Genomic DNA, 11,185 nt, shown 5'->3' on the forward strand with positions numbered 1-11,185 from the left:
CAATCTTGGATTGAATCCACCCTACTCAAGGAAAATAAGCAGTCATAATCTCCAATTTTATGACTGCCATCAGTAAGAAATTTGACAGGAACTTTGTCTTCTAACTTTGTTGTTAAAATCAAAATGAATAGAAGAAAAATGATTTTGCGATGAAGGAAATGAAAAAAAGATTAGTGGTTTTTAATATTACAAAAAAAAAAGAAGTTTAATAAATGAAAATATTTTCATCTTCATTAGAAATGGGAAACATTTTCAAAGCCCCTAAATTTTGTCTTTAGTACATTAAGATCTATCAAATTTAAAAAGCTCATTACGAGCACTTCTTGTTAGTTCTCATCACAGGCCTCGAAAAAGTTGAAGGTTGCTTTATCTTCAGACATAGCTTCTCTAAATTCCAGGCTGTTCAATTCATGGGCAGTTGACTCATCCATTTCATTCTACAAACCAAAATTGTTGATGTTGCCTTGATCTACACATATTAAACCATTGCAAGAGATTGTCCACTTTGACCTTTGTTGACTTTACAATTTTGCTTTTAAGAGACGTCTCATGTGGGAAAGAGAGATAATGGTTAAAACTGACCAAAAACCATGACTCCTGTTCAATGTGACATTTTTGACATCAACAAAAACCAATTAGCCAAAAGTTAAATAACATATAGCAAAGCTGAAAGAAAAGTGAAAGGCTAAGGCTAATAATCTGGATTAAAACTTTATTATTATCACTGAAAATAAAAAGAAGTTAACCTAAATTTTAAACTCTCTAGCCTCTTCTGGTTCCAATTTTTGCAAATTCGACTCTAATTTTGATGAGTCTTGCTGCCACTTCTTTTATGTTGATCCTCTCCAATGGTGATTCTCTTGTACACTCTATAGCCAAACTCAAGATAGAAGACACACATGCCTCCTTGCTAGAGAAATGTTCATCATCCCTTATTAGCAAATCTGCATCCAAGACTTGCATCACTGTGCTGTATAATGATTCACCAACCCAACTCCTTAGGCTCTTTTCTCCTATAAATATTTCATCTGTTGGCTTTTTCCTTGTAAATGTTTCCATTAGCATAATACCATAGCTGTAAACATCTCCTTTTCTAGATACTTTCCCTTCTCTTCCATATTCTGGGAGTCATCACAAGTACTTCCTTTGTCAGATGTATAAATCATTAACTTTTTATCCTACTCAGAGAGAGAAAAAATCAGTAACAAAGAATGTTGGAAAATCTATTAATATTGGCTAACATTAATTGGAGATAAGCTTCCATGTTTTAATCTAGGTAGATGATATCAATATAGATTTTAATGTTTATTGAATCCCTACTAGCTAAGTTCCATCTTTGAAACCCTAACATAACAGTTTTATCCATTAAAATTTGTCATTCAAGGTGGTTTCAGAAAAGGAAGACTGATTATGTGAATTTTAACAGCTAGATTTAAATGATACAACTCAATTAGGTATTTCTATAAATTTGATTTCTTATTCAGTAATTTATAACTTGTGCATAGATCTTGCTTGTTAAATTGAATTATGTTCTTTGTTCATGTAAATTTATATCACAAAGAAAACATAATAGAAAATGTAGAATTAGAAAAATTACCTGGTGCCATGTAACCAATAGTGGCTAGGGTTTGTGTTCGAGTCATTGAGTCTTCTTCACCTAAGAGCTTTGCAATGCCAAAATCGCTCAAATGGGCGGTCAAATTTTCATCTATCAACACATTGTTGGGCTTGACATCACAATGAACAATGGGAGTTGAATAACCAAAATGCAGATATTCTAAACCTGAAGCGACATCTATCATTATGTTCAACCTTTGTGAAATGTCCAAAGTAATATTTTCAGAATACAAACATTTCTCCAAGCTTCCATTGGGCATGTACTCGAGTATCAGACATTTAAAATCATCATTTCTACAATTACTAATGACTGTAACAAGATTTGGATGACGAATACTGCTCAAAAGTTCACATTCAGCTTCAAAACTTTTAATTGCTCCATCAAAATGTAGGTGAAACACTTTTACTGCAATATCCATACCATCATCATCAAGTCTTCCTTTGTAAACTGAACCATAACTTCCTCTTCCAAGCAGGTTGTTCTCATTGAATCCATCTGTAGCTCTCATTAGTTCTTGGTAAGAAATTCTTCTCCATGTATGTTGTGAAGACATCTCAACATTGGTGGGTGGCTTTGTGCTCTTTTTAAGGATTTTAGTTAGCACAAAAGGGAGAATCAGGACAGTGACTGCAATACTTAGTGGTAAAACAATCAATATGATAACCCTTTTAGCCCTTGATTTCCGATGAGTGCTGCTTGTTTTGCATGGTGGAACTTGTAGTTTTGGAGAACCACACAATGCAAGATTTCCCATGAAAGATTCAGCCAAAAAGTTTTCGAATGATCCTTTTTCAGGAATTTTGCCACTTAATCGATTGTAAGACACGTTTAGATATTTCAGATACACAAGTTTTTCTAAAGACATAGGAATGTCTCCAGAGAGATTGTTCCTAGATAAATCCAAGAAGGCCAAGCTTGTCAGGTCGCCAATTGATTCAGGAATCGAGCCTTCTAATCTATTATATCCCAAGGATAGATTTTGTAGATTATTTAAGCGCCCAATATTGTTTGGAATATTGCCAGACAAAAGATTTCTTGACAAATCTATATCTACCGCAACCTTCAGGGCTTCAATTTCTAATGGAATAGACCCATTTAGAAAATTTGATGACAAATTAAAGTGCAATATGTCCTCAAGGTGCCATAAAGTTGAGGGTATGAAAGAAGTTAACCTATTGAAGGCCAACGACAGTTTTCTCAATCTAGAGAGATTGCCTATGCATGCAGGTATGGATCCAAACATCTTGTTACCATCTAATCGCAAGTCACACAATTTATTCAATCCACAAAGTTCATCCGGGATGGTCCCTTCTAATTTATTATTTCCAAGGTTCAAACCCTGGAGTTTTTGTAGTCCACCTAGTGTAACTGGGATAGATCCAGTCAATTCATTGTTTTTTAACTGCAAATCTATCAGGTTTTTCAACTTTTTTATTTCTTTGGGAATGTTGCCAGTAATATTGCAGTTAATCATCTGAATACTTTCCAAAGAAATAGAGAGATTCCCTATGGAACTAGGCAGAATGCCATTCAATGGATTTCCATTCAACCCTAAATGTTTTAAATTCTTGCAAAGTGTCAAGGAGGAAAGAAAGCTCAAATTTGGAGAAGAAGATGTCAAGAAATTATCAGATAAGACAAGCCACTCAAGATTTCTTAAATTTCCAATTGTAGTAGGAATGAAGTCCGAGAATGAATTATCTGAAATATCAAGTTTAGAGAGCTTGGAAGAATTGAAGACAAAGTTCGGAAATCTCCCACTAAAACCATTAGACCCCAAGTAAAGAGCTTCAAGATTTGGAAGTTCAATGTTTGAAGAAAGAATTCCTGAGAGAGAGAGCTTATTTGCCAAAACAGAAAGTCGTTTCATCATTGATATATTGAAGAGAGTTGTTGGAACCACGCCGACTAAATTGTTATAACTAAGTATCAGATATTGTAGATTATGAAGATTTCCAATTTCACTTGGAATCTCACCTGAAAATTAAATATGAGAGCTGATCATTTGATGGATTAATTATATTTTACAATATAAATATATATTTTTATTCAGGGTTGGATCCAATTTGAGCTTGAATGGGTTGATTTCAAGCAAGAGCTCTAGCTTGATGCCTTAGCTTGTTTTTTATTAGATGACATTGTTTATCTTGTTAGCAACACATTTTATCTCTCCGATGATATTGTTTACATCGTCGTCAATCATCTAGTAATACTGTTCACCAGTTTGAATGAGTCCGAACTAGGTATTATATTTCAATCTGAGCTCAAACCAACCCTAAGCTCAATTTAAATCAGATTAAATTCACCCGTATTTATATTATCCAATTGGGTATATCATACCTTGGAGTTTATTGTCAGAAATATACATCTGCTCAAGCTGAGTCAAATTTCCAATTTCCTTTGGCAATGGTCCTGTGAATTAATTCAAAGATCTCATTTCATCTAATAAAAAATGATTAATCTAAAAGAGAAACAGAAAAGTCTAGATTAAGAATTGTGAATATTTGTGACATCTAGTTTATTCTCAAGACATTATTCAATTTGCCACAGTTTTGCTTTTCAGATTTAATCAATGTTATGTTATCATTTTTAAACAATGTGGGATGACTACATGTCCAATATCTCCCTTGTGATTTGCCTATAAGTGTTAATATCCTTCTGTTTGTTTTTCTTTTTAAAGCTTGCTGCCTTGGAGTCATTGTTAATTTCTAAAGTTAATGGATCTTAATAAATCAACCAAAATAATACAGGTGTACGATTATTTTCCCTATCAAAAAGTTGAATATACGGTAAAACTATATGGGGTCTCTCTTGAGTTGCATGAAAGTCATTTTATATGTCTTGCTTTTCATATACAATATTTAGGAGATTTCGCGTATGCTGGTATGTTGAATATGACATGTTAGACAATATCTTTTTTTTTTGTGTTGGATAATTGAATGTCATGAGAAACAAATTGAGGGTTATATACAATCTTATCGAAAGTTTAGTGGAAGCATTTTTAGATTTCAGTCATTATGTGGGGCATATGTAACGGCAATAATAATTTATAGGCCAAAAAACGCTATTTCCCACCTAAGGTTTGTTAAAATCACAAATTCTCACCATCTAAGTTTCAAAAATAACATTATCATCTAGCATTTATTTTTGTTAATAAATTCTATCAAGTGAGAAGGTCTTACAGTCATTTTGCATAAATTTCTTTATTTTCTCTTTTTTCTTTTATTCTTTATATTTTCTTATTTATTATTATTATTATTTTCTTTACTTTTTTTATTTTTTCTTTTTCAAAACAACGTTTTTTTAGAGGAGAACTTAATTTTTTATAATATTAGAGATGCTAATGAAAATTTTCAAGAGATTTTAAAAATTCAAAAAATGTTTGAGGGTACTTTAAATATATAAATTTTAACATATGAGTTGGAATCTAGAAAAATGAATTTAAGTTTGAGTCCGCCGAATTGATGAATAGTAATATTGGAGAAAAAAAATAGTCATCAAAGAAAAAAAAACATTATCCCAATAAAAAAAGAATACTTCAGTCTTGATTCATATATGGATTCGAAACCGGTTTGACTGATATCACCTCTAGTGGAAAGAGAGGAAAGTTTTATATATGAAATGATAAAGGCTATCACATGATCCATGATGTGTTAACTTTGAAAGATAATACAATAATGTAAATTATGGAAAATAATGGGTGTCAAGATAACTCGTACCTTGAATATTATTGTAGTCAAGATAAATGGTGGAGAGTTGAATTAAGTTTCCAATATCGTTCGGAATAGCTCCTGAGAAAATAATTGAACAGGATAACATTAAAAACAAGCAATTTCCCAATTTTTCTTGTCAAAGGCTGAAAGTTATCTGATTTTTTTTTGTCAAATACATAAAGTTTTAAGTACATAATTAGATATATAGTTAATATATCATGATGTGATTGAGTAATTTGAAATTAATGATAAAATAACATCTATTCATATAATGACATATTATATGTATATCCAATTGTATACTCAAAATTGTGTATACATGTGATTGCTCTTTGTTTTTGACATTAAATGATACAATAAACAATAAAATAACATAAAATAAAAACAAAAGAGTGGGCATTGTCTACATGAGAATTTTTTTCAATAATATTTTAAGTGTTCATTATTCGACATTTTTAATTATGTAATTTTTAATGGTCAACAATTTTTACAAGGGATAACCATAATTGTAGATATCGAACTATCACATTTTTTCTATTGAAGAGATCAAAATTTTTTCAATTGAATGTATAGAATTTCATATTTTTTTATTAAAAAAACAAACTTTCAAATTTTCTTATAAATGGGATAAAATTTTCAGTATTTATTATTGAATATATCGAACAAACATAATTAGAATTATTTGCTTTATTTTGTCTCAAAAAACAAGGTGATTAGTCACCTACCTTTAATAATAAAAGGTGAAAATTTATTCCCTTTCATTAAAAAATCTAAAAGTTTGCTTCATTCAATAAAAAAATATGAAATTTCAATCCATTCAATAAAAATAAATAAAGTTTGATACCCTTTATTTAAAAAAAATGATAATTCGCTACTTTTTGGTGTTATTATCCCAAATATATAATGCTATTTCAATTTAGAAATATTGTTTCAAAATCCAAATTGGACCAGCTAGTTTGGTCAGAAACTAATGCCAAATCCGTTACAAATCATGTTTAAAATCTATTTCAACTATTAGATTAGATTGAATAAAATGAATAATATCAAATTATAATTCAATAGTTGGAGTGAATCAATTCAACCGCCATCTAATTACATAATAATATTACATGATTAAAACCCAATTTAAAAATTAAATTATTGCATATTAATGTCACCAGTCCTACCAAACAATCAAACTAGTTGATGTGTGAACTAATTTTTTTATTATATTAATGCTCAATCTGAATCTAAACGCATTGAAGAGAAAATAATAAAAAAATAATTACTAACCTGTGAGCTGATTATTTGGAAGCATTAATGATTCCAGTTGTGTACAATTGCCTAACTCCTTGGGAATTTCTCCTACAAAATCAGAAAATTTATTTGAGCAATCATATTAGTTAGAAATTTCGAGGCTTAATTAGAAATAAAATTATAATAAAATTATATGTATAAATAATGATTTATTATTATATGAACAAATATTATTTTAATTTTAATTTAAAACTATTTAATTATATAGTAACAAATTATTATATGTGTCAATAGTAACAATACTCATAAAATAAATATTATAGCATATACCTTGGAGTCTATTGTGTCCAATAAATATCTCTCTAAGTTGAGACAATTTTCCAATTTCTTTCGGCATGGCTCCGGTGAAATAATTGTACGACAAGGCAAAGGATTGCAAGTTTCTGCATTCTGATAAATTGGATGGTATTTGGCCGCTGAACATGTTTCCATCCAAGTAAAGAATTTCCAAACTAGGAAGATTATCAAAATTAGTCTCAGTGAGTCCACCGGACAGTCCATTATCGCCCAAGTCAATACGTACCAACGAAGGCATGTTGAAAAAGATGGAAGGGAAGGAGCCCGAGAGTTGGCTATGATACAGATTAAGTACTTGCAGTGAAGATATGTTGAAGATGGAGGTGGGAATGGAGCCCGACAGCTGATTGTGATCAAGATGTAGTCGTTCAAGTGAAGACAAGTTACCTAGGGCTTCTGGGATGGTCCCTGAAAACTTGACTTCATTCAAACCCAAGAACTGAAGTTTAGTTAAGGACCCCAACCATAATGGGATCTCTATATTATTGAAGTTATTGTTACTCAACTGAAGGTGCTTGAGTTGACGTAATCGAGCCAACTCATCAGGGATAGCGCCATGAAAGCTGTTGTTTTGAATGCTCAGAGACGAAAGGAAAGACAGGTTTCCCAGTTGAGGAGGAAGAGTGGCTGTAAGATGAAAGTAAGAAATATTCAAAGCTGTAACTCTATGGTGACGGGCACCACAACGGATGCCAATCCAATTACAAACGGAGGTAGCTGAGGACCAATTTGCGGACAATAAATTGGTAGGATCATGGGTAATATGAACTTTTAAAGCAAGAAGAGCTTGTTGGTCTGTGAAAATGTTGAAAGTGGCAAAGGAAAGTGTTGAAAATTGAAGAAAGAAAGCTATGAATAAGCAGCAAAGAGAAAGATTTTTCTCCATGAGAGGACAAGGTTTTGTATACACGTCAATGTAACAAAAGTAATAGCAATATATATATAGAGGTGGATTAGTGGAGTTACATGTACCCATAATGATATTCTACACCGTTTTTATAAATTATTATTTTCCATAATGAAGAAAAACAGTAAAAAGAAGTTGCACGACTTTGACTTCAAAGTCTTGAAGAGAAATAAAATAGTGATATAACTTTGGTTTTAAGGTTAGTGTGAGATGTGAATGAAATGAGAAAATAATTAAATAGATGAGACACAATATGTAAGAATGTAGGTATTTATGTATGTGTATATCTATGTCTTCCCTCCCTTTTCTTTCTTGGTGGTGGCCTTGTGTAAAGAAATTACAATCATACAGGATAATAAAAAATATTTCTCACACAAATATGAATACGAGGATTTAATCATGTTCTTATTGGATTAAAAGGAAATATTATAATAATGGAAATACCTCAATTGGAAAGGAGAAAATAATCTTTCTCTAGAAGAGAATAAAAAATATTTTTTGAAAGATTCTAAAATAAAATACTATTAAAGAGAGATCTTCCTACTACCAGGTGTTGGAAAGTCTACCCACGTTTATTGTCATTAGACAAACTAAAAATGCTCCTTGATTGCTTAGTTGAACGATTTTCCTTGAAGAAACACTTCTCATCGTAAAGGTATAATTACTTTAAAACCAAGATTGAAGAGAAAGTTAAAGCAAATACATCATTATATTATATAATCACCATGATGATAATCTTGAAATTTTAGTCCTCATATTGGACTGTTTCATCCCTTCTAACACGAATGCGCGCAGAAGCAGTCAACAATGATTTAGACTGAAGAGAAAAAAGTCACCATGTACAATAAGGTTATCCCATTTTTCTATTCCTTCTAACAGGCATGGGTTTTGATTGAAGGAGAGAAAAGTCATCACGTAATACATATCTATCCCACTTTAAGCTTTTTTTTTTTTTTTCAATTATTAAAAGGTGTGAATGGGATCACATAATTTGGACTCACTGTCAAATGGTTTTCTTTTTTTGGCTTTGTAATAATTCCAACAATAGACGTGGTCAACAATTCCAACAATAGACGGATCAATGAATTCATAATTAATTGTGCTTGTTTCTCACACTTCCTTTCGTATGTCCATCAGTCAGGTGAGAAACCTCCCATTCACATTTACAGAAACCCTTCCAATACGTAATGCTTTAAGAAGTCAACAATGATGGTGCTTGAAGAAGAAATGTTTGCCTTACAATAATACATTTCACATTTGCCTAATTACAAAACTTGGTCCTCCTGTAGTTTTCTAGCTAGAGATTAATATTTTTGAGACCCTGCTCACTACAATTCTATGTTCACAAAGAAAAATAAAGTTTGACTAGCTTCAAAATTTAGGGTGGATCCAAATCGGGACAACTCAGTTCGACCAAAATTCTACTCAAATCCCCTCCGATGATATTGTTTATTTCATTGGTGAACTAATTTTGTTTCATTATCTCTAAATAATGTGACATATATATTTAATATCTTCTCATTTTTTGTCAATGTAAGATTTTTTGGTCGTATAATGTATCCTAAAACAACAAATTTATACCCTAAATAATTTATGAGAAAATGAGATCTTGGAAATAAATAGGTCATTTTCATATGATTCGAGTTTAAGTTAGGAAGTCTATGTGGAGGACTTGTGATTTGTTCTCGTTTATAAATCAGATTGCCTGCAAATTTCCATGGAAAAGCTAGTTTCTTGTCTAATTTTTCAAAAGCTGTCAAATTATTAAATCCTGGAATCATTTTTCTTAGTCCATAAACTTATAAAATGGAGCAATAGAATTCTAAAATTCAAATTATAACATGGAACGCCATATTGGTAAAATAATACAAATCAGACGATAAAGATAATATTTAAATAAAGAAAAATGCTAAGTGATCATTAGGCTTCCATGTCTTACAAAGATGAGATTTACAAAAGGGACGTATATGATCTGAGCTGCTGGATTTCATCATATCGAAATTCGTCTCATCAGCCATTTTTCTTCTTCTTCTTTAGAAATGATTCTTTTTCTTTTTTGACAATTTTGTTAAATTTGAACAATTCTTTTTTTTGGGCGATGTTGTTCATTGGTTGAGTAAAATAAGCTTCATTTCAAGCTAATCAATTTAGATTTAAACGAAACTCTTAACTAACCTTATTCACATTGAATTAGACTTGAATTAGGCTTGTCAAATTTACTATAATATTGTAATTACCTCTATGGTTCTATCAACTCTAGTATTAATCTTAGTTGGCTTCGCTTAGCTAATAATGACTTTAATGGCTCCAAAATCACTTCCTCAATCAAGGAACTTTTCAGGTTATTTTCCATAAGAAAATCAACTTTTTTCTTAAAAGGATTGTGAACATAATCTAATTTTTCAAGTCAAGCAAGTTACTTGGACGAATTTATGTAATTCCAAAATTACCTTGACTATATTGATAACTTAGGAGACTATGAAAATAACCTAAGTTTCCCAGTCAAGCTATCTGCTTGAGAATTTATGGAAGCCAGAAATTTCAGTGACACTACAAATGACTTTTCTTAACTAAAGTGTTCTTCAATACTCTGCGTATGTATGTGCGTGTGTCTATACATAAAATGGACATGATTTCTTTTCTCTTCTGTTGATTGAAATCATACATATCTAAACTATTTTTATTTCTAAAATTACTAGACTTGTGAGAGATTGATGTATATCATATGATTATGTGTTAAATTATCTTTAATTTAAAATTACATAATCACTTGATAGTATATACTCTAGTTATCCAAACTCAAAACCAAATATACATAGTTTTATTTTTAATAAACTCATAAAATATAATGAAACTTATGCTACAATTTGATTGAAAAAACTGAAACAAAGTTGAGGGAGAAATTCTATTCTATCTTTTTTTTCTTCACTAAATCCCAAATTATTCCTCGCACGTATGCACTTAATTTTTTAATTTAATCATTTATTATAAAATGACTATATATGTAACATCTTGATTTAAATTGTCTGACCAATGTGAAGTTATTGTCAATTTTGAACGTAAAGTTCATGATTTTATATTTGTAAATGTAATTTTATATTAATCATTAATAAATGATCTATTATTATTTAATTCATATAACATTTAATTATATAATCGTATGATTTATTGCCTTACAATAATACATTTCACATTTGCCTAATTACAAAACTTGGTGCTCCTTCTAGCTAGAGATAAATATTTTGGAGACCCTGCTCACTACAATTCTATGTTCACAAAGAAAAATAAAGTTTGAATACCTTCAAAATTTAGGGGTGGATCCAAATCAAGACAACTCAATTCGATCAGAATTCT

At 30.7% G+C, this 11,185-nt stretch overlaps 1 protein-coding gene across 2 annotated transcripts; it reads right to left on the reverse strand.

Annotated features, from left to right (window-relative positions):
* Window positions 1–208: 208 nt before the first annotated feature.
* On the reverse strand, window positions 209–7,917 carry LOC123218402 (putative receptor-like protein kinase At3g47110). Of its 2 annotated transcripts, XM_044639855.1 has the most exons (7): window positions 6,898–7,911; window positions 6,604–6,675; window positions 5,338–5,409; window positions 3,959–4,030; window positions 1,598–3,595; window positions 747–1,121; window positions 209–597 (listed from the first exon to the last, which is right to left on the reverse strand). In XM_044639855.1, exons 1-6 carry the CDS (start codon window positions 7,898–7,900, stop codon window positions 763–765), a joined length of 3,576 nt encoding a protein of 1,191 aa, XP_044495790.1. In that variant the 5' UTR covers window positions 7,901–7,911; the 3' UTR covers window positions 209–597; window positions 747–762. The 2 variants fall into 2 exon arrangements, with proteins under 2 accessions (XP_044495790.1, XP_044495791.1); XM_044639856.1 differs by lacking the exon at window positions 209–597 and having other exon boundaries at window positions 950–1,178; window positions 6,898–7,917.
* Between the last annotated feature and the right edge of the window lie 3,268 nt (window positions 7,918–11,185).

This window comes from Mangifera indica, chromosome 6 (assembly GCF_011075055.1).
Source record: "Mangifera indica cultivar Alphonso chromosome 6, CATAS_Mindica_2.1, whole genome shotgun sequence".
Lineage (NCBI taxonomy): Eukaryota > Viridiplantae > Streptophyta > Magnoliopsida > Sapindales > Anacardiaceae > Mangifera > Mangifera indica.

Excerpts from the sequence above, each read along its gene's own strand:
- LOC123218402 (XM_044639855.1), bottom strand. The coding sequence starts at position 7,900 with ATGGGTACATGTAACTCCACTAATCCACCTCTATATATATATTGCTAT. Across the intron at positions 6,676-6,897 it reads TGGACACAATAGACTCCAAG|GAGAAATTCCCAAGGAGTTA; the intron begins GTATATGCTATA and ends CTGATTTTGTAG. Across the intron at positions 1,122-1,597 it reads TATTGGTTACATGGCACCAG|AATATGGAAGAGAAGGGAAA; the intron begins GTAATTTTTCTA and ends GATGACTCCCAG.